The following is a 24684-nucleotide window of genomic DNA, read 5'->3' as shown; positions in this document are numbered from 1 at the left end:
ATAGCGTCATCTGGCTGGTGTATCCGTCGTGTATAGCATCTTCTGGCTGATATATCCTTCTTGTATAGCATCATCTGGCTGGCATATCCTTCGTGTATACCGTCATCTGGCTGGTGTATCCGTCGTGTATAGCATCTTCTGGCTGGTATATCCTTCGTGTATAGCATTATCTGCCTGGTATATCCTTCGTGTATAGCGTCATCTTGCTAGTATATCCTTCGTGTATATCGTCATATGGCTGGTATATCCTTCGTGTATAGCATCTTCTGGCTGGTATATCCTTCTTGTATAGCATCATCTTGCTAGTATATCCTTCGTGTATATCGTCATCTGGCTGGTATATCCTTCGTGTATAGTGTCATCTGGCTAGTGTATCCTTCGTGAATAGCATCTTCTGGCTGGTATATCCTTCTTGTATAGCATCATCTGGCTAGTATATCCTTCGTGTATAGCGTCATCTGGCTGGTGTATCCGTCGTGTATAGCATCTTCTGGCTGGTATATCCTTCGTGTATAGCATTATCTGCCTTGTATATCCTTCGTGTATAGCGTCATCTTGCTAGTATATCCTTCGTGTATATCGTCATCTGGTTGGTATATCCTTCGTGTATAGCGTCATCTGGCTGGTATATCCTTCGTGTATAGCATCATCTGGCTGGTATATCCTTCGTGTATAGCGTCATCTGGCTCGTATATCCTTCGTGTATAGCATCTTCTGGCTGGTATATCCTTCGTGTATAGCGTCATTTAGCTGGTATATCCTTCGTGTATAGCGTCATCTGGCTGGTATATCCTTCTTGTATAGCATCTTCCGGCTGGTATATCCCTCGTGTATAGCGTCATCTGGCTGGTATATCCTTCGTGTATAGCATCATCTGGCTGGTATATCCTTCGTGTATAGCGTCATCTGCCTGGTATATCCTTTGTGTATAGCGTCATCTGGCTAGTATATTCTTCGTGTATAGCATCATCTTGCTGGTATATCCTTTGTGTATAGCGTTATCTGGCTGGTATATCCTTCGTGTATAGCATCATCTTGCTGGTATATCCTTCGTGTATAGCGTCATCTGCCTGGTATATCCTTCGTGTATAGCGTTATCTGGCTAGTATATTCTTCGTGTACAGCGTCATCTGGCTGGTATATCCTTCGTGTATAGCGTCGTCTGGCTAGTATATCCTTCGTGTATAGCGTCATCTGGCTAGTATATCCTTCGTGTATAGCGTCATCTGGCTGGTATATCCTTCTTGTATAGCGTCATCTGGCTGGTATATCCTTCGTGAATAGTGTCATCTGGCTGGTATATCCTTCGTGTATAGCGTCATCTGCCTTGTATATCCTTCGCGTATAGCGTCATCTGCCTTGTATATCCTTCGTGTATAGCGTTATCTGGCTAGTACATCCTTCTTGCATAGCGTCATCTGGCTGGTATATCCTTCGTGTATAGTGTCATCTGCCTGGTATATCCTTCGTGTATAGCGTCATCTGCCTTGTATATCCTTCGTGTTTAGCGTCATCTGCCTTGTATATCCTTCGTGTATAGCGTCATCTGATTGGAATATCCTTCGTGTATAGCATCATGTGGCTGGTATATCCTTCGTGTATAGCGTCATCTGGCTAGTACATCCTTCTTGCATAGCGTCATCTGGCTGGTATATCCTTCGTGTATAGCGTCATCTGGCTGGTATATCCTTCGTGTATAGCGTCATCTGGCTGGTATATCCTTCGTGTATAGCGTCATCTGCCTTGTATATCCTTCGTGTATAGCGTCATCTGCCTTGTATATCCTTCGTGTATAGCGTCATCTGATTGGTATATCCTTCGTGTATAGCATCATGTGGCTGGTATATCCTTCATGTATAGCACCTTCTGGCTGGTGTATCCGTCGTGTATAGCGTCATCTGGCTGGTATATCCTTCGTGTTTAGCGTCATTTGGCTGGTATATCCGTGTATATCGTTATTTATTTGGCCGATTCCACACGTATAGGGTCGTGGAGGCATCTTCAAAAACAGCTCTTTGTGTCTTGCTGGTAAGAGTCTTCTTGCCGGTAAATATAACGATAAATCAGTCAATTCGGCAGAACGCAGACTTGCGACCAACATTGGCAAAGTTGCATCATTGTGTCTGTTGTTGACAACTACCAAGCCACTACCGGGCGGCCTGAACTCCAGCCCAGACTAGGCTGACGTAAGGTGATCTGTACAACGTCCCAGCATCCGAGCTTGCCTACCTGTATCATTTTGGGACTAAAGAACAGTAAATTACAGAACACTAAATTACAGAACACTAAATTACAGAACACTAAATTACATAACACTACATTACAGAAAACTAAATTACAGAAAACTAAATTATTGAACGCTTACTTAATTACAGAACATAAACTTATTCGAACACTAAATTCTTAGGTTAGTCTACAATGCGTCGAAAATGCTGAAAATTTGAGCATGTCTTTGACGCAAGATGATTTTCCAAGATGTAGACTAATAACATCTGTTCAAACAATGATGTTTGATATTGGACTTCACTTTTTTCACTTATTTCAGCATACGTATATATTGCACCATATCAGAAGTCCAGAACTTGCAAGTCTACGACGGCTGGTCAAAATGTTCTTAGCCTAACAAACAATACCAACAATTGAGAAAGTGTTTTTAATCATATTTTTCAACATAATCTTCCTGCTTTTCAACACACTTCTCATATCGATAGCCACCCTGAAAAACCCATTCGCGGCAGCTTTGAGGTCGCTGTTGTCATCATAGCGCTCTCCGAATCCACATTGACGCACTGCATCCTTTGCAAGTTGAGAGGTGTGAGAAAAAGCATTGTCATGAAATAGTAGAACTCCAGCAGTCAGCATTCCTCGAGGCTTTCCTTTGATAGAATCTCTCAGGCCATGAAGAAAATCAGCATAGTAGGCACCGATAATCGTCTTTTGACTTTTTCTTAGAAATGAACAATGATCACAGCCTTTGTATTCCAGACAACAATAACCTTGACTTTCTTCACTGATCTTGAAGACTTGAATTTCTTTGGTTCCGGAGAAGTGGAATGGAGCCACTCCATGGATTGACGTTTTGACTCGGAGAATCATAGTGGTAGACCCATGTTTCTAATCTCTTTTTGAATTCGTTTTTTTCTCTGACAATGTCAGTTCTTTTTTCCTTAAGACCAGAATTTAGAAACTTTGGCAACCAAAGAGCAGATATCTTTTTCATCTGTAAATGTTAATGAATATATTTTCAATGGATCGATGGCTTAGACCGGTGTCTTCCTCAAGTTCAGTAATGGTAATACGACTCTCTGACAGTATAAGTTTTTCTATTTCCTTGAATGAATCTTCATTAATGGAAGTTGAAGGACGTCCAGACCAAGGTCATCATCAAGGCTTGTTCTCCCAGCTTAAACATGGCTGCCCAACGTATAACGGTGGAATAGCTAGGCACTTATCCCCATACACCTGTGACATGCGGTCATGAATTTCATGCGGAGTACTTTTCCCTAAAATAAAAAAACCTTGATGACTCGTTCTTTTCCATTTCTGTGTCCGTTTGGTCCCCTATCCCCTAATGCACTTGCACCCAAACAATGTACTACATTGACTAGTTCACTTTGTTATTGCCAACAGTAATGAAGTTCGTCAGGCTCGAAACGTTTTGACCAGCCCTCGTTAGAAAGGAAAAAAGGCAAGCTGTCAGCCATTTGAGCATGTCTAAAAGTTGTAATGCCGTTATTGACATTTCAGTGGGCAATGAGGGCACTTATCCTTCTCGATTTTTCCCTGTTTCGACCCAACATCTTCAAGTTACGATCAACCGTCACACGACTCGGCGAACATGGCTTCCCGAAGCCACAGAGTCTGCATCAGAGTCAGGTATGTCATCCCCAGTGACAGGTGTCACGTGATTGCGAGGCAACTTCACACCGGGTAGTCACGTGATTAGATGTGTCTTAATTTGGCATCTACGAGTGTCACGTGATCAGGGATAAATGACATTAGCAGGCTCTAATCGTCACAGTTAACGTCAGTTCTGATCTTCTGGCGCAAAGGTGTTCTCTGGCACAGGGGATGTAGACGCAGTGATTCAGCGCCAGACAGTTGGTGATGGACAATGACGAAGGGCATATCGCGATGTGAAAAGTGTACCCCATAAAACGCCTGACCACAGAACACGGTGTGCTAATACTATTACCCCCACCACTACCACAACCGATGAAATCATTGTGTGTTAATGTTAAACGCAAAACGGCCGAGGGAGCTCTTACTGTGAATCATTATCTCGGAGACATTTGCAACCCTTTGAACATAAGGTCAACGAAAGAGCACGATAGACAGACGCATTTTAATCTATATTTATTGATTTTATAAAAGCATATACTAAATCCGTAAAGTAACAGGTTTATTATCATGATCAGGTTTCAACTAATACGTCCTTTAATGTCTCGCGGTGACGTCACACAGTCAGCATGCACGGAGCCTAGGGGTATGCTGATGGCCGTGAGGAGAAGAGATATGTCACTGTTGTACTTACGTGTGTACTGACAGTTTGGACCAGCATGCATTTCGTGGCAGAGGCACTGGTATCCGTTCACGTGATCATGGCAAGTCCCGCCATTCAGACAGGGGCTCGAGGCGCACTCGTTGACGTTGACTTCACAGTGGTGACCTGCATCACAACAACTACAACATTACAGCAGCGTCCTCTCTCTCTCTCTCTCTCTCTCTCTCTCTCTCTCTCTCTCTCTCTCTCTCTCTGTCCATCTCTCTCTCTCTCCATCTCTCTCTCTCTCCCTCAAACATCTCACCCGCTCTATCTCCCCCCCTCTCTCTCTCAATGCCGCACGCACAAAGACACAAAGACTCACACACACGCAGATACAGACACAAACACGGACACATACACACAGAAACACACACACACACACACACACACACACACACACACACACACACACACACACACACACACACACACACACACACACACACACACACACACACAACACACAAAAAAACAACAACAACAAAAAACACTTAGCAGTGGATAACCACATCAAGGCGACCATTCAATATCTGTGGGGGATTTTTGTTCGAGACAGAATAACCAGAATTGCAAGCACGCGGTCGTGTCACGATCATTTGGAGACAAGCCCCATAGATACATACGAGAGTGTTGTACAAGCAGTAAAACTAAAACTAATTTGACAGGTTTATCACAACCGAGATTTCCAGAGCAACACATACCGAGTTATATAGTTGTCCCCTTCATGATGATAACATGTCTGGGGGGATATTTGCTGACCACTGGAAGGGATTGGGATAGCTGACGCTAAGTTTGAGTACTTGGTCGGGTGAGGGGGGGGGGGGGGGGGGGGGGAGGGAAGTCTTCACGCTCTGTGATGTTGGCTGCTATTAGAGGAGAGGGTTTCATCTTCAGTGATGTTGCTGATGTTGCGGATGATACCAGTAACGGAAACATTGTCGGTGAAAACATCCCATCAGCCTCCTGGGTGTGTTGAAGAAGCACTTCCCAGAATGCAATATCCTGTGTCCGTCCGCTTAAAGATTATTACAGTTGTTACTGAGACAAAGTGGTGAGTTATGACGCGTTACGAAGGGACTAATACTTCTTATATTTCATTATAATGCAGGTTTAGTGCTGCAATGTCCGCTGATAAGAAGGCTTCAAGCTGAAGTGTAATCCACAACACGACCACCAACACGCAGTCACCGCCATTACACTCACTAACGTCTACTGGCGTCTTGACAACCTGTTTTATGTGTCCTATTAACAAAGTCTTCAGATTGTCCTCCGTGCCCTGCCGGCGATTCCCCTCGCCCCGACTACTGCCAACTGGAGGTAGGTGGACGTCACTCTGGATCGCAATCATGTATCGTGATACTTAAATTATGACATTATATTTTCAGCTCCACTGGCCCGAAAGGCCACGTGGTCATTGCCTAGTCCGTCGTCAAGTAAGGATCGTGTTTATATCCTCCAGTAGTTATTGATGGAGTTGCTGATGTGTTGGCTGGGTGTGTGTCCCTGTGAACGGGGTTTACTCCACGCATCAACACTGGAATATTAATATGGCAGCCAGGTAGACCCCATTGATGTCAAAACAAAAATAAATAGAATTAAAAACTTCTTTTCAACTACTTTAAGGGCCAATGGATGTTATTGGTTGAGAAGATCACATGATGCAGCGCAAGGTTTGTTCAGAGCATCTTGATATAAGATCCAATATGGCTGTCAGTGTTCGGGTTGGCCCGGTTACGTTGAAGATTACTGCGGCGTAAAACAAGATGCACTGACGTCATGCCACTTTGCTACGGGTGTGTGTGTGTGGGGTGTGTGTGGGTGGGTGTGTGTGTGTGGGGGGGGGGGGGGGGGGGGGGTGGGGGTGGGTGGGTGTGTCGTCAAGCACTCTGAGTCTGACTACGACGGATGAATAGTGCATTGGTTGTTGTTTATCGCCACACTCAGCAATATTCCAGCTATATGACGGCGGTCTGTAAATAATGGGGTCTGGACCAGACATTCATGTGCTTGACATCATCAGCATCATGGCATACGAAGACATGCATCAGCCCAGTCAGCGAGCCTGACCACCCGGTCCCGTTAGTCGCCTCTAACGACTAGCTTTTATAGTCAAAGGGTTCACAGCCGTTCACAAAGGTTTAAACTCAACTGGGAAACTCAAGAAAGGTGTGTCGTTCACCAGGACAATGCACATGTGCACACGTTTGTGCATGGTCTGTGCATGGTTTGTGCATGGTCTGTGCATGGTTTGTGCATGGTTTGTGCATGGTTTGTGCATGGTTTGTGCATGGTTTGTGCATGGTTTGTGCATGGTTCGTGCATGGTTTGTGCGTGGTTTGTGCATGGTTTGTGCATGGTCTGTGCATGGTTTGTGCATGGTTTGTGCATGGTTCGTGCATGGTTTGTGCATGGTTTGTGGATGGTTCGTGCATGGTCTGTGCAGGGTTTGTGCATGGTTTGTGCATGGTTTGTGCATGGTTCGTGCATGGTTTGTGCATGGTTCGTGCATGGTTTGTGCATGGTTCGTGCGTGGTTTGTGCATGGTTTGTGCATGGTCTGTGCAGGGCTTGTGCAGGGTTTGTGCATGGTTTGTGCATGGTTTGTGCATGGTTTGTGCATGGTTTGTGCATGGTTCGTGCATGGTTTGTGCATGGTTTGTGCATGGTCTGTGCATGGTTTGTGCATGGTTTGTGCATGGTTTGTGCATGGTTTGTGCATGGTTTGTGCTCATTCAACATCCTCTGTATTCACCATCTCATCCCAAACATAACTAGCAGCCATCTCCATCAGCTAGTCTCAGAACCTTTCATTCACCTTCAGTAACCGCAGGCCGGAAAGGCGAAGGGAGGTTTTATAAGAAAATAATGTGCCGTGGATTTTCTAACGAGAGATTTTCTAAACGAATTACATATAAACGAAGTCCAATATTATTGAAAGCCTCCGGACACATTACTAAATGGTTGCAAAATTTCTGAATACAAAATAGTGTCGAAATAGTTTCATCTTATGGAAAATAATCTAATTGTGTTTTTCGTGTCTCTGCTGGCCTATCTCTGCGGGTGTCTACAGGAAAGGGGTCACGCTGACCCGCCAGGGCCCCAAGGGGGTTGACGTCATCAACATGGCCGACAGCCCGTATCTGTTACTGTCTACCAGTTGTAGCCATATTTGGGAATATAATTGAATTATATAGGCTTAGGTAAGATGAAGTATAACTTGATTATATGGTGTCATGTAATTACGAATTACGAGATGTTCTTCTGGGGGCAGTGTACCCTCGTATAAGGCGGTGATCAGGCGGTGTACAAATATAGCCTATCTCCCACCTATACGGCGCTTTTCTGGCGGTATACCAGGATAGCTCATCTCCAATAAGTCGGTGTTCAGGGGGTATACAAATATAGCCATTCTCCCACCAATAAGGAGGGGCGTGCGTGCGTGCGTGCGTGCGTGCGTGCTTGCTTGCTTGCTTGCGTGCGTGTTTCACCTTGAACTAGTCCTATACTCCTAACCCACTGAGATACCATGCTGCAGTTTAACATGGACAACCACACAGTTACTCCGAGCTGACAGTCCTTGTTTTACCCCCTTACATGTTGAAGCATACACACAGTCCACAGTCCCATAAGAGGCCGAGGGAGGGGTGGAGGGGTGGAGGCAATATACGAGGAGCGAGGGGTCGAGGTGGTGTCGGTGGAGGGAGGGGGGGTGGAGGCGTTATACGTGGAGCGGGGTGATGAGGTGGTGTATGTGGAGGGAGGGAAGGAGGGGTGGAGGCGATATACGTGGAGCGGGGGGTTGAGGTGGTGTATGTGGAGGGAGGGAAGGAGGGGTGGAGGCGATAGACGTGGAGAGAGGGGATGAGGTGGTGTATGTGGAGGGAGGGAGGGGGTGAGGTGGTGACTGTGGAGGATGGAACGAGGGGGGAGATGCGATGTATGTGGAGGGGGTGGGCAGAGTGTGAGACCGCTTTTGGGATGGTTCCATCAAAACTACGGAGGGGACATAAATATGGATAGTTTAAAAAAAGATTCCGAATGTATTTACCAGAGTTCTGGGGCCAACGCTTTAACGTTACATTCTACACTTAAATACAAACTGGGTAAACTAGGTAAACCTGATTATTAACAGTAAGTTTTGCCTATGAACTATGAAATGTCGCAATTCACATCTTGCCGTCGCCATTTAAACTTGAATTAAAAAGATTCAGTCCAAGTTACTTTTTTTTAAATAGTTTATATTCAATTATTCAATCCAGTTTACTTGCGGGGGTATCCGAAACCAAGAACGAACAATCTATTTGTGACTGTCGCAAAAAAGTGGTGAAGTAGGAAATCTCTTTTGAATACATTCGATTCTGATAGAAATTGCTTGGCACCTAATTAGCAGATGACGGTAATATGATCAATGTAGAGCAAGGTGTGGAACACCTGTAGAACTACCGAGACAAGTAGTGTGTGGAAGCGAACGCGCACTTTGAAGGTTTCATAGGTTGAATATATGACGGATTTGCTATTCTGCGCTGACAGAGTATAGGGAGTCTATTTTTGGAGGCGTACTCTCGGTGTCATCTAGGATATTGAGTGAAACAATGTAACTCAAAGTAAACCTTAAACTAAGGAAACATAGAATGACGTTGAAAATTCTCAAAGAATATATCCTGACATCATGGTACTTTTTCGGTTCACTAATAATGACGTCGCGCCACTCATTGTACAGCAAATGATATGACGTCAACGTCGAATATAGAAAAAAAACCAAAGTTCAAATTTTCTGTTGTCACTACTTCAAGACTATGTCGTCTAAGGCGCCGCGATTCGCTTAACAGAGTTGCATCCCTTGGGCACGCCAGAAACCTATGATTGTGGGTTCGATTCCCGTTCGCCCTGATTACGTTTCTAGGTTTGTCAGCACCATACCCGTTCTCGTGGGTTTCACCGAAGTGGTAAACGTCTTAGACCTGCATCACTTCGGGCTTTCCTCTCACATTAAGCTGACACTCCTAACTGGAATAGTGTTAACAGCGGTGTTTAACCAAACTCACTCACTCACTCACTCACTTAGACTACACTCTCCTCGTCGATGTCTGTTTTACAGTTTCCGAACTCTGCATTGTGTAACATTATACCAATTGAACATATAAAAAAATATAATCAGCTATTGCTCTGAGAGGTGGTTATTTGATATTTTTCATTGACTAATCAATTCGAAAGTTTATGGTCGAGCACTTAACACATAAAGCAATATCTTTGACTCTTATTTAACTTTTACATCACCCTCTGTCGCTCCTACTCACCTGTAAATCCCGGGTGGCAGTGACACTTGTAGGTGTTCCCGAGGTCCACGCATGCGCTCTGGTTGAAACAGGGGTTCTTCCGGCACAGTTCGATCTGTAACAAACAATGGACAATACCCCCGTGAGGACGTCAAGCGGAAGTTGACAATACCCCCGTGAGGACGTCAAGCGGAAGTTGACAATACCCCCGTGAGGACGTCAAGCGGAAGTTGACAATACCCTCATGAGGACGTCAAGCGGAAGTTTACAATACCCCCGTGAAGACGTCAAGCGGAAGTTGACAATACCCCCGTGAGGACGTCAAGCGGAAGTTGACAATACCCCCGTGAGGACGTCAAGCGGAAGTTGAAAATACCCTCAAGAGGACGTCATACGGAAGTTGACAATACCCTCATGAGGACGTCAAGCGGAAGTTGACAATACCCTCGTGAAGACGTCAAGCAGAAGATGAAAATACCCTCACGAGGACGTCAAGCGGAAGTTGAAACTTCCCTCATGATGACGTCAAGCGGAAGTTGACAATACCCTCACGAGGACGTCAAGCGGAAGTTGACAATACCCTCACGAGGACGTCAAGCGGAAGTTGACAATACCCTCACGAGGACGTCAAGCGGAAGATGACAATACCGTCATGAGGACGTCAAGCGGAAGTTGACAATACCCTCATGAGGACGTCAAGCGGAAGTTGACAATACCCTCGTGAAGACGTCAAGCGGAAGATGACAATACCCTCACGAGGACGTCATTCGGAAGTTGAAAATACCCTCATGATGACGTCAAGCGGAAGTTGACAATACCCTCACGAGGACGTCAAGCGGAAGTTGACAATACCCACACGAGGACGTCAAGCGGAAGTTGACAATACCCTCACGTAGACGTTAAGCGGAAGATGACAATACCGTCATGAGGACGTCAAGCGGAAGTTGACAATACCCTCATGAGGACGTCAAGCGGAAGTTGACAATACTCTCGTGAAGACGTCAAGCGGAAGATGACAATACCCTCACGAGGACGTCATGCGGAAGTTGAAAATACACTCGACAAGACGTCATGTGACGACAGCTGACAATACCTCTGCCATTGGTCAGTCACGTGACACCACGTGACGAACGTCCCCGCCCGAAAGGACACGGCTGGAGAGAAGAGGCCGAGTGTGATGTGTATCGAAATGACAATTCAATTATTGATCAGGCTAGAGAAAAACGCGATGCTATGAGATACAATTTACCTTAGATGTACTTTAATTTCAATCCCGAGAAGAGTGTCTCAGATTTCACAAGGATGTAATCACATTGCTCGCGGATAAGCAAAGCCAGGTTGATGGCTAATTATTGAAGACCATTCAGACAAACACTATCTATATCACAGCGCTCCAGATAAGCTGCGTTTTTGCGTAATAAACAAAATAAATCGACGTTACTCAATTATTTGCTTGATTGCGTTCACAAGTACATGTATAGAGAAACCATCCAGTAGTATAACTGCACAACTGCCTCCTTTCAGACAGCGTGCCTGTGTTCCTTTACATCTCTTTACATCGCCCCCACATAAGTCCGCTACAGTGACCAGTGCAGGTTGTTGCTCGCAAGTCTGCTACAGTGACCAGTGCAGGTTGTTGCTCGCAAGTCTGCTACAGTAACCAGTGCAGGTTGTTGCTCGCAAGTCTGCTACAGTGACCAATGCAGGTTGTTGCTCGCAAGTATGCTACAGTGACCAGTGCAGGTTGTTGCTCGCAAGTCGGCAACAGCGACCAGTGCAGGTTGTTGCTTGCAAGTCTGCTACGGTGACCAGTGCAGGTTGTTGCTCGCAAGTCTGCTACAGTGGCCAGTGAAGGTTGTTGCTTGCAAATCGGCTACAGTGACCAGTGCAGGTTGTTGCTTGCAAGTCTGCTACAGTGACCAGTGCAGGTTGTTGCTCGCAAGTCTGCTACAGTGACCAGTGCAGGTTGTTGCCCGCAAGTCTGCTACAGTGACCAGTGCAGGTTGTTGCCCGCAAGTCTGCTACAGTGACCAATGCAGGTTGTTGCTTGCAAGTCTGCTACAGTGACCAGTGCAGGTTGTTGCTCGCAAGTCTGCTACAGTAACCAGTGCAGGTTGTCGCTCGCAAGTCGGCTACAGTGACCAGTGCAGGTTGTTGCCCGCAAGTCTGCTACAGTGACCAATGCAGGTTGTTGCTCGCAAGTCTGCTACAGTGACCAGTGCAGGTTGTTGCTCGCAAGTCTGCTACAGTGACCAGTGCAGGTTGTTGCTCGCAAGTCTGCTACAGTGACCAGTGCAGGTTGTTGCTCGCAAGTCTGCTACAGTGACCAGTGCAGGTTGTTGCTCGCAAGTCTGCTACAGTCACCAGTGCAGGTTATTGCTCGCAAGTCTGCTACAGTCACCAGTGCAGGTTGTTGCTCGCAAGTCTGCTACAGTCACCAGTGCAGGTTGCTGCTCGCAAGTCTGCTACAGTGACCAGTGCAGGTTGTTGCTCGCAAGTCTGCTACAGTGACCAGTGCAGGTTGTTGCTCGCAAGTCTGCTACAGTCACCAGTGCAGGTTGTTGCTCGCAAGTCGGCTACAGTGACCAGTGCAGGTTGTTGCTCGCAAGTCTGCTACAGTCACCAGTGCAGGTTGTTGCTCGCAAGTCTGCTACAGTGACCAGTGAAGGTTGTTGCTCGCAAGTCTGCTACAGTCACCAGTGAAGGTTGTTGCCCGCAAGTCTGCCACAGTAACCAGTGCAGGTTGTTGCTCGCAAGTCTGCTACAGTGGCCAGTGCAGGTTGTTGCTCGCAAGTCGGCAACAGTGACCAGTGAAGGTTGTTGCTCGCAAGTCTGCTACAGTGACCAGTGCAGGTTGTTGCTCGCAAGTATGCTACAGTGACCAGTGCAGGTTGTTGCTCGCAAGTCTGCTACAGTGACCAGTGCAGGTTGTTGCTTGCAAGTATGCTACAGCGACCAGTGCAGGTTGTTGCTTGCAAGTCTGCTACAGTGACCAGTGCAGGTTGTTGCTCGCAAGTCTGCTACAGTGACCAGTGCAGGTTGTTGCCCGCAAGTCTGCTACAGTGACCAGTGCAGGTTGTTGCTCGCAAGTCTGCTACAGTGACCAATGCAGGTTGTTGCTCGCAAGTCTGCTACAGTAACCAGTGCAGGTTGTTGCCCGCTAGTCTGCTACAGTGACCAGTGCAGGTTGTTGCTCGCAAGTCTGCTACAGTAACCGGTGCAGGTTGTTGCTCGCAAGTCTGCTACAGTGACCAGTGCAGGTTGTTGCTCGCAAGTCTGCTACAGTGACCAGTGCAGGTTGTTGCTCGCAAGTCTGCTACAGTGACCAGTGCAGGTTGTTGCTCGCAAGTCTGCTACAGTGACCAGTGCAGGTTGTTGCTCGCAAGTCTGCTACAGTAACCGGTGCAGGTTGTTGCTCGCAAGTCTGCTATAGTGACCAGTGCAGGTTGTTGCTCGCAAGTCTGCTACAGTGACCAGTGCAGGTTTTTGCTCGCAAGTCTGCTACAGTAACCAGTGCAGGTTGTTGCTCGCAAGTCGGCTACAGTGACCAGTGCAGGTTGTTGCTCGCAAGTCTGCTACAGTGACCAGTGCAGGTTGTTGCTCGCAAGTCTGCTACAGTGACCAGTGCAGGTTGTTGCTTGCAAGTCTGCTACAGTGACCAGTGCAGGTTGTTGCTTGCAAGTCTGCTACAGTGACCAGTGCAGGTTGTTGCTCGCAAGTCTGCTACAGTGACCAGTGCAGGTTGTTGCTTGCAAGTCTGCTACAGTGACCAGTGCAGGTTGTTGCTCGCACGTCTGCTACAGTAACCAGTGCAGGTTGTTGCTTGCAAGTCTGCTACAGTCACCAGTGCAGGTTGTTGCTTGCAAGTCTGCTACAGTGACCAGTGCAGGTTGTTGCTCGCAAGTCTGCTACAGTGACCAGTGCAGGTTGTTGCTCGCAAGTATGCTACAGTGACCAGTGCAGGTTGGTCCCCGCAAGTCTGCTACAGTGACCAGTGCAGGTTGTTGCTCGCAAGTATGCTACAGTGACCAGTGCAGGTTGGTCCCCGCAAGTCTGCTACAGTGACCAATGCAGGTTGTTGCTCGCAAGTAGTCAAGTCTGCTACAGTGACCGATGCAGGTTGTTGCTCGCAAGGAGTCAAGTCTGCTACAGTGACCGATGCAGGTTGTTGCTCGCAAGGAGTCAAGTCTGCTGTTTTCAGGGTATGCGACATGGTACACATTTGCGACAGCAACAGAAACAGCATTCAAGCGAAAATATCTTCAAAAACGCATTGGTGTAAATAAAACAGACTGGACCCAAGTGAGTAACATTATATTGACCACCCAAGTAATACAATCAATCCTCAATGTGAATGATGTCTTGTAATACCACGGTGTACTGCACAAGGTCTGGTGTTGAACACACGTCCACACAAAACAGTTCACAACGCCGGCCAGACGAGACCTGGGATTTGCTCACGATTCGACCCAGGAACGAACAGTAGGAAACACACAACACTCAGAGATCTGGTTTCACAGATATGACGGTACCAACATGACCTTGGCTTTAGAGATATGACGGCAATGGCCTTGGTTTTACAGATATGACGGCATTGGCCTTGGCTTTACAGTTATGACGGCACCGATATGACCTTGGTTTTACAGATATGACGGCACCGATATGACCTTGGTTTTACAGATATGACGGCACCAACATGACCTTGATTTTACAGATATGACGGCACCGATATGACCTTGGTTTTACAGATATGACGGCACCAACATGACCTTGGTTTTGCAGATATGACGGCACTGGCCTTGGTTTTACAGATATGACGGCACTGGCCTTGGCTTTACAGATATGACGGCACTGGCCTTGGTTTTACAGATATGATGGCACCGATATGACCTCGGTTTTACAGATGTGACGACACTGACCTTGGTTTTGCAGATATGACGGCACCGATATGACCTTGGTTTTACAGATATGATGGCACCGATATGACCTTGGTTTTACAGATATGACGGCACCGATATGACCTAGGTTTTACAGATACGACGACACTGACCTTAGTTTCACAGATACGACCACTATATCCAGGCGGACAGTGACACTTGTAGCTGTCGATGAGGCTGGCGCATGCGCCGTTGTGGAGGCAGGGGTTGTGGAGGCACTCGTCGTATTTCTTCTCACAGTCGGCGCCGTGGTAGCCTGTGAAGGGGCAGGAATAGTTACAACAGTATCTTCACACACGCCCCAACAACATGAATCTACACAGACCTCACTGATTTAATGTCGTCTCTCTTAGCCTATACAGATTGCCAACCAGTTCCAAATCTGGCTGGAATAATAATGTATTTATATTTTTTTTGAAATAAAGAACATTCTTTTTTAAATATATGTTCATTTTAAGGGTTGCACATCTTACGTCTGTGACCCGGCGTGTCCGTCTGCGTGTATGTAGCTATGTGCGTCTGTCTGCGTGTCTGTCTGCGTGTCTGGAGGTTCTACTACACCAAATCAGAATCAGTCGTTCAACAAGCAGTTTTCGTGGAGCCTTCAGTGCAGATTGAATCATTGTTGTGATTGGATGATGATTTTTATATTTTTGAAATGTTCATCCATCTAGAAACTAAAACATGTTTTTTTCTGTATTTAGTGGTGTTTTTTTCAACATGATGACTGATGCTGAATGTGACCTAAGATATTTTCAAGCAAGTGAAATTTGGTGCGGAACTAGTGGTGGTGTGTTTAGCTTTCTGTACTCGGAAAAGGAGCTGGCTAAGCTAGCCATTTCTTTCTTTTATTGCTGCTCTAAGGCGAAGCTGTACACACACGTACAGGGAATAGCTGTTGAATGCTTAGCTATTTAACCAAATATATACGTTAGCTCACCTGGAACACAGTAACACTCATATCCGGCTATTCTGTCCACGCACATGCCGCCATGTTCGCAGGGGTCGTCCGCGCACTCGTTGACGTCCACCTCGCAGTGAGACCCCGTGTAACCAGGGAGACACGTGCACGTGAAGTGCGTTGCATTCCCGTTACACGTGCCGTTATTTTTACAAAGGTCAAGGTCACAGAGATCGTCAACCCTTTCCTCGCACAGATCGCCCCGGTATCCTGTCCCAACAACAACGCAATGATGACATCTTACTTTCAAACCAAATACAGTTTGGTAACGTTCTCATCTAATCAAGGATGCTATTTGATTCAAGCAGAGTCATCTGAATCCTGCGAACTGCATCCAATCTAATGCATTATTCTATTGCCAGTCTTAAGTAGGACGACACGACGAATTGTAGCCCTTGGCATAGGCTCGGATTTCAGGAGAAATGTCTTAGAAATGTCGATTGTGATAAGGGCTTTTACGCTTCTGTCCAACTGCATCCAGAACCACTGCTAGGATTCTGATACATCAGAACGACATTGAGGACGAGCATTTAATGTGTTCAGTCAGGACCCATCTGTGTAGGTCGTGTGTGTGTGTGGGTGGGATGGGGGGGGCACCTCATTTCACCCTGACTATACATGGTATCAAGTGTTACATAGCTATAATATTGGCAGCGGGCGTCATTGAGCGCCATCTTGATCGTTAACGTAAATATTTACACCAAAGCAAGACCACACTTGCAATAGCCCTGTTTCAACTTAGCTACCTAATATTTAATTAACAAACAGCCGGATCAATTTTCAGACACATGTCGGCGGTCCGTATATAACAGAGTGTGGCCATGAGCAACAGGTGGCGGAGGTTATAAGTAGCGCCTCAACGTCCGATGACGTCACGTCACCATCCAAGTTAGGACCACCGGGCCAAACAGTCGCCAAGACAAGCAGTAGAAGGACGCGCACGAACCCGGGATCGGCACATGGGGATTATATTAACTGATCTCACGCGCGAAGATCAGGGGTAGAGTAGGTCTTCAGCAACCCATTCATGCCGTAAAAGGTGACTATGCTTGTCGTAAGAGGCGGCTAACGGGACTGGGCGGTCAGGCTCGCTGACTTGCTTGATGCGTGTCATGCGTATTCCAAATGTGTAGATCGATGCTCATGCATACATACAATCTGATTTAAGGTACATAGATAGAGTCCAGGTATTTCAGATAAGTGTATATAAGATCGCTGTGACGATCTCAGATATAGCTGAACATTCTACGACGGCATATAACAGGAATATTGCTGAGTGTGGCTTTCAACAACGAACAAACAAACAACCAACCAACCAAACAACCAACCAAACACACGAACGCTGTACAGGTCTTACCGAGTCTGCAGCTACACTGGAAGCCCCGCTTGTCGTTGTTTTTGTGTTTGCACTGACCGCCACCGTAGCATGGTTCACTCAGGCAGGAGTCGTACTCGTCGCAGTAGTCGCCCCGGAAGTTGCCGCAGCAGGAGCAGGTGAAGTTGGCCTGTAATTAAACCATACTGATGACGTCACGATATTGCTGTTGCAGTTCAATCAGGGATTCAATGGGCATTCTGAACAAGCCTCAAACATGTAGAACACGCGTAACCACAGGCCACAATGTACACTGATACAGAAACAGACTGAAAAACATGGCTCAAGTCGGAGAAAGCACTCGATTCTCGTTGAATATTGTGTTTGTTGTTTATTGTATTATTGTGTGTATTATGTGTGTTGTTTATTGTGTTTATTATGTTTGTTGTGTTTATTGTGCTTGTTGTGTTTTATGTGCTTATTTTGTTCGTTGTTTATTGTGTTTCTTGTTTATTGTGTTTATTGTGTTTCTTGTTTATTGTGTTTGCGCTTGTGGTTTTTATTGTGTTTATTATTATGTATGTCTGTTTGCTGTATTTATTGTGTTTGTGTCTGTTATGTTTATTGTTTATTGTGTGTTTGTGTTTGATGTTTATCCATAAATATTAATCATGATTTTTCTATTATTGAAAAATCGGCACGTCTTTCAGGACCATTCTCTACAGTTGTAGCCAGTCTCTACATTGTCTCGATATCATCATGTAAGTCCTACAGATCAAATAAGATATTGCCATTTATCGTCGGCGAGGTAAATACGTACATTAAACAATCCCTAGAGATAAAAATTTGATACTGAAGCAGATGAAAATCTACCCTCCCAGAAGAAAACCTAATAATTATTGACTTGATCGTAGGCTCGGAACAGACATATCAGGTCAAGAATTATTAGTAAGACCGAGGGCTACGTCGCCTGATGGTGTAAACGACAACGATTACTGGTATCTACATTTGATGATGTTGTGTGGGGGACGGTAATGTTAGCATGTCCAACAACAGCCGAGTATTTATGTCATAAGTGTCCGGACTTGTACAGAGCCCTGATCACAGGGTGTTGGTTGTCCAGGCAGACTTTAACATAGCCTTGATCACAGGGTGTTGATTGTCCAGACAGACTTGTACACAACCCTCATCACAGGGTGTTGATTGTCCAGACAGACTTGTATATAACCCTGATCACAGGGTGTTGATTGTCCAGACAGACTTGTACACAACCCTGATCACAGGGTGTTGATTGTCCAGACAGACTTGTACACAGCCCTCATCACAGGGTGTTGATTGTCCAGACAGACTTGTACACAGCCCTCATCACAGGGTGTTGATTGTCCAGACAGACTTGTACAGAGCCCTCATCACAGGGTGTTGGTTGTCCAGACAGACTTGTACACAGCCCTCATCACAGGGTGTTGATTGTCCAGACAGACTTGTACACAACCCTCATCACAGGGTGTTGATTGTCCAGACAGACTTTAACATAGCCTTGATCACAGGGTGTTGATTGTCCAGACAGACTTGTACACAGCCCTCATCACAGGGTGTTGATTGTCCAGACAGACTTGTACACAGCCCTCATCACAGGGTGTTGGTTGTCCAGGCAGACTTGTACACAGCCCTCATCACAGGGTGTTGGTTGTCCAGGCAGACTTGTACACAGCCCTCATCACAGGGTGTTGGTTGTCCAGGCAGACTTGTACACATCCCTAGTGACAGGGTGTTGGTAGTCCATACAGTATAACAATGTAAAGAGGTGCTTATGCACCAATGTAATAATGCAATGTGTTTGTTTGTTGTTTAAAGCCGCAGTGTGGACATCTCCCCTACAATGTAGAACTGCATACAGTCACACATTAACTCCAGTTCTGAGTCGAGTGATTGACATTGCGAGCAGCGAACCGTCGGGGTATGATGGCACGCAAGTCCCCGATCCATTTCGTCGCCTCTCAAGACCAGCAGAGGCTGCGGAGGACAACGTCCAACCCGGAATCCCCGATGGGTGAATGCAGTAATGTCCAAGTCGACTAATGTCCACGTATGTCAGTCTAGATCAACGGGCATATTTCAGGCTTGACTGTTATTACAGACAGGGGACCACAGACGGCGCTTCCTACATATTGCCTCAGAATAACATCTAATTACAAGTTGTAATTTTCTGTCAATCACTGTGGGTCTGTCTGGTCGGCGTGGGCTGACGGAATGTAATCAGGGTGCACGGTCGCACTTGTAGGGCTGACGGAATGTAATCAGAGTGCACGGTCGCACTTGTAGGGTTGGCGGGAAGACCGGCAGGTGCGCTGGGTGAGAATTACCGAGGTCCAGACGGGAATCAACAGGTATCGTGGCCCTGACTATGTTTGTTTAAAGGATCATGACTTTTTGTGCGAAAACCTAGTTCTACAGCATCGTACATCCCCCGTCTGCACCCCAACCTCAGTCACCATGACTCTCACTGCATCGTACAACCAACGTCTAAACCCTAACCTCACCATGACTCTCACTGCATCGTACAACCAACGTCTGCACCCAAACCTCAGTCACCATGACTCTCACTGCATCGTACAACCAACGTCTAAACCCTAACCTCACCATGACTCTCACTGCATCGTACAACCAACGTCTGCACCCCAACCTCAGTCACCTTGACTCGCACTTCATCATACAACCAACGTCTGCACCCTAACCTCACCATGACTCTCACTGCATCGTACAACCAACGTCTGCACCCAAACCTCAGTCACCCTGACTCGCACTTCATCATACAACCACCGCCTGACTCTAACCTCACCATGACTCTCACTGCATCGTACAACCAACGTCTACACCCTAACCTCACCATGACTCTCACTGCATCGTACAACCAACGTCTGCACCCAAACCTCAGTCACCCTGACTCGCACTTCATCATACAACCAACGTCTGCACCCTAACCTCAGTCACCCTGAATCGCACTTCATCATACAACCAACGTCTGCACCCTAACCTCACCTTGACTCTCACTGCATCGTACAACCAACGTCTGCACCCTAACCTCACCATGACTCTTACTTCACCGTACATCCCACGTCAACACTCTAACCTCACCATGACTCTCACTGCATCGTACAACCAACGTCTACACTCCAGCCTCAGTCACCATGACTCTCACTTCATCGTACATCCCACGTCTACACTCCAGCCTCAGTTACCATGACTCTCAATGCATCGTACATCCCACGTCTACACTCCAGCCTCAGTCACCATGACTCTCACTGCACCGTACATCCCACGTCTACACTCCAGCCTCAGTCACCATGACTCTCACTGCACCGTACATCCCACGTCTACACTCCAGCCTCAGTCACCATGACTCTCATTACATCGTACATCCCACGTCTACACTCCAGCCTCAGTTACCATGACTCTCAATGCATCGTACATCCCACGTCTACACTCCAGCCTCAGTCACCATGACTCTCACTGCACCGTACATCCCACGTCTACACTCCAGCCTCAGTCACCATGACTCTCACTGCATCGTACATCCCACGTCTACACTCCAGCCTCAGTTACCATGACTCTCACTTCATCGTACAACCAACGTCTGCATGCACCCTAACCTCACCATGACTCTCACTTCACCGTACATCCCACGTCTACACTCCAGCCTCAGTCACCATGACTCTCATTACATCGTACATCCCACGTCTACACTCCAGCCTCAGTTACCATGACTCTCACTGCATCGTACATCCCACGTCTACACTCCAGCCTCAGTTACCATGACTCTCACTGCATCGTACAACCCACGTCTACACTCCAGCCTCAGTTACCATGACTCTCATTACATCGTACATCCCACGTCTACACTCCAGCCTCAGTTACCATGACTCTCACTGCATCGTACAACCCACGTCTACACTCCAGCCTCAGTTACCATGACTCGCACTTCATCGTACAACCCACGTCTACACTCTAACCTCAGCGTGAGTACTTTGGGCAGTTTTATATGGTTGGAGTGGTGTCCATGCCACAACAGAGAATGGAGTTAACATCGGACTTCAGACTGTTCTTTTTTGTCGGAGATGTGTCCATCACACTGCAGGATGTGGAGTTATGTGTGTGTTTGTTGTTTCATGTAGCACCCAGTAATGTTCCAACTTCACGACGGAGATCTCTAGATTAGTGAGTCTGGACCAGACAATCCTGTGATTCATATTAGTAGCAACGATGCGCGCTGTCGGGGAAGTCTCCAAGTCTGACAGCCACTCCATTCAGTCGCCTCGCGCCTGGAGTTGACGTCTGTGGCCAGTTGTGTGCTGTCCCTGAGACGTCCATCATGCGGTCCTGGCTACACGTACCGCCGGACGCCATCGCACATAGCATCAGCTTCACATGATTGACGTCACGTCGTATCAAACTGGTCTGCCTGGACTCACATTACCATGTCTCTTCTCAAGCAATACATTGATCGCGAGACTTCATATGACAGATAAATAATAACGCAAACACTTAAGGCGTCTTTAAAATGATGCAGGAGTCTTCATCCCTGTCATGATGACGAATGAGGCTGAGCACGCGTGATGGACACACGGTCACCCCCCTACTGCAGATAGTCGGGGCGAGCCAGTACACCTTACTGGACACACACTTATAGTCTGACTTACAGACCCTGATACAAAGATATCAAATATAGCCCATGCAAGTCTATAATGTTTGGCAAGTCTAGATTACTGCAGTATCAGGAAAATGAAGAGAGTCTCCTGGCTCCCTTTCATTATACTTTTATTAAGATATTTCAACAACTGTTTTTTTCTGTACGATATGTTCATTTCAGAGACGAGATGTTAGTCTAACACACTTACGTCTTGCCCAACAGCAGATCGCAAACACAGGCGTGTTGGGCATATTTTTAACGTTTGCCAAAACATACAATTAAATGTGAATGATATTGTTTCCCTTCGTAGATTGTGAATACTGTACAATCCTGTACGTCAGTAATAATTACCTCCCCCTTCCTCGTGACACAGAAGCCTTGACCTTCACATGATGGGCCGTCTCCATGGTGACAATTGTTGTCCTTCACAGTGACGTTTAGGCGGAGACCGAACTCACAGCGGATCAGAGGGTCGTCATCCATGTCAACTGTAACAACATCGGGTAGCGACACATCAGTAACAACATCTCGGTAACGACATCTTAGTTTGTTTGTTTGCTTGTTATTGTTATTATTATTATTATCATTATTATTATTATTATTATCATTATTATTATTATTAGGGCTCCAAGCCGAAAGGCTGTAGAGCCCTATTGTAATCGTTCGATTTATTATTATTATTATTATTATTTATTATTATTATTATTATTATTATTTATTATTCCGCCGATTTTTGTACCTGCCCTAGCAAAATAACCACTGGCTCGATTTTGTTCAAATTTTGTGTGTGTTTGTAGACCGTTGGGTACTAGTGCCCGCCAAAAACCCAAGGCCGTAGGCCCAAAGGCCAAGGGCAGATTACTGAAAAACAAGTATTTTTTGAAGATATATTTTGCCCTGTTGCTCCACAACCGTTTATCCGTTTACTTTGAAACCTTGCATGTATCTGAGACTTGAGCTGCTTGACATTTTTTGTTCTTTGACTTTGGTCATTGGTCACGTGGTTTGGCATCCATATTGGATTCAAGGTTTTCACAGGGTGTTTTGGGTACCTGTCTTCAAATACTATCTCCTCTGAATCCACTGCATGAAAAGCTTTCAAACTTTCTGAGAATTGTCTCCATACAGAACACAACAAATAGCCATAGCCGTTTTTGGATATCTTTTGTAGTTGCGGCCATATTTGATTTTGATTTTTACCATTTTTTTCACCGAAATTTTACCTTTAAGATCATAGCTTGTAAGGTTCTTAACAGAAACTATTGAAAGTTTGCATGAAGTTTTGAGACTATATGTAGCTCATTTTGTGCTGGGTTGCATACTGAAAGCACCACTGCTTGGTGTGGTATTATTTGATTTAAGTAAAAAAATCAGACTTGAGTACAAATACTGAAGGAAGCGTCTCATAAATCTACCATACACCCCCATTCACTGGCTTTGCATATATCCAAGCGTTCTCCACAGTCTTGTTCTGTATTATGTGTACTACCCTTGACGACCAGGATTAGAATTGGCCTTTTTCAACCGATGCTTGTCTCAAGAGGCAACTTTGCTTGTCACAGCAGGCGACTAATCGGATTGGGTGGTCAGTCTCGCTGGCTTGATTAATTTCTCAATTGCCAATTGCTACAGTACCTTATTTTTGACGGCGTTGTTTAAAGCAAACCATTTGCGGATTAGAATATGGTCGAGGTCGGAAATTGGTTAAGTAGACTCTGGGAAACTGTGGCACACGCAAATTTGGTAGCGGTAATGTCCTGCAAACGGTGACTATCTTTTGACGGAGTTGGTACAAGCAAACTATATGCGGATTCGAACATGGTCGAAGTCAAACATGGGTTAAGAACACACTGGGACACATGTGGTGATGTCTCACAAGCGGTTCATTACATTTGACGACGTTGGTACAACCAAACCATTTGGGGATTCGAACATGGTCGAAGTCAAACATGGGTTAAGAACACACTGGGACACATGTGGTGATGTCTCACAAGCGGTTCATTACATTTGACGACGTTGGTACAACCAAACCATTTGAGGATTCAAACATGGTCGAAGTCAAACATGGGTTAAGAACACACTGGGACACATGTGGTGATGTCTCACAAGCGGTTCATTACATTTGACGACGTTGGTACAACCAAACCATTTGAGGATTCAAACATGGTCGAAGTCAAACATGGGTTAAGAACACACTGGGACACATGTGGTGATGTCTCACAAGCGGTTCATTACATTTGACGACGTTGGTACAACCAAACCATTTGGGGATTCAAACATGGTCGAAGTCAAACATGGGTTAAGAACACACTGGGACACATGTGGTGATGTCTCACAAGCGGTTCATTACATTTGACGACGTTGGTACAACCAGACCATTTGGGGATTCGAACATGGTCGAAGTCAAACATGGGTTAAGAACACACTGGGACACGTGTGGTGATGTCTTGCAAGTGGTTCCTTACATTTGATGGCGTTGGTACAAACAAACCATTTGAGGATTCGAACATTGTCGAAGTTGGAAATTGGTTAAAACATCCTGGGACACCCAGGTCATTTTAGTAGTGGTGATGTCTCACAAGAGGTCTTTGACATTTGACGGCGTTGGTACAGGTAAACCCTTCGAGGATTCGAATATATGAACGAGGTGGGAAACAGGTTTAGCACTTTATCTCAGCAATGCGACAGGAACCTGGGGCCCCGACGAACGCAGAACGCTAATCCGTTTGACTGGAGCCCAACTGACAAAGAAGTTACGGCCTGTTAAAGAGTAACCAAGCCGAAAGGCTGAAGAGTCCCAGTGTTAGCGATTGATTTAATATTATTATTATTCCGCTGATTTTTGTACCAGAGCTAGAAAAATAACCACTGGCTCGATTTTGTTCAAGTTTTGTGTGTGTATGTGGACCGGTGGGTACTAGTGCCCGCCAAAAACCCAAGGCTGTAGGCCCAAAGGCCAAGGG

General features: G+C 46.1%; 1 protein-coding gene across 1 annotated transcript in view; it reads right to left on the bottom strand.

Annotated features, from left to right (window-relative positions):
* The window catches only part of LOC124126877 (delta and Notch-like epidermal growth factor-related receptor), a 134223-nt gene that overhangs the window by 7529 nt on the left and 102010 nt on the right, over positions 1-24684 (bottom strand). Inside the window, exons 4-9 of the mRNA XM_048390635.1 lie at positions 22073-22209; positions 17077-17224; positions 15699-15929; positions 14872-15014; positions 9843-9936; positions 4535-4669 (exon numbers count right to left, since the gene is read on the bottom strand). Coding sequence (XP_048246592.1) covers positions 4535-4669; positions 9843-9936; positions 14872-15014; positions 15699-15929; positions 17077-17224; positions 22073-22209 — 888 coding nt within the window. The remainder of the gene's footprint in view (positions 1-4534; positions 4670-9842; positions 9937-14871; positions 15015-15698; positions 15930-17076; positions 17225-22072; positions 22210-24684) is intronic.

The sequence above is a fragment of the Haliotis rufescens genome, unplaced genomic scaffold (assembly GCF_023055435.1).
Source record: "Haliotis rufescens isolate VD_foot unplaced genomic scaffold, xgHalRufe1.0.p SCAF_9, whole genome shotgun sequence".
Lineage (NCBI taxonomy): Eukaryota > Metazoa > Mollusca > Gastropoda > Lepetellida > Haliotidae > Haliotis > Haliotis rufescens.
This window is presented reverse-complemented; position numbering and strand designations above follow the sequence as displayed.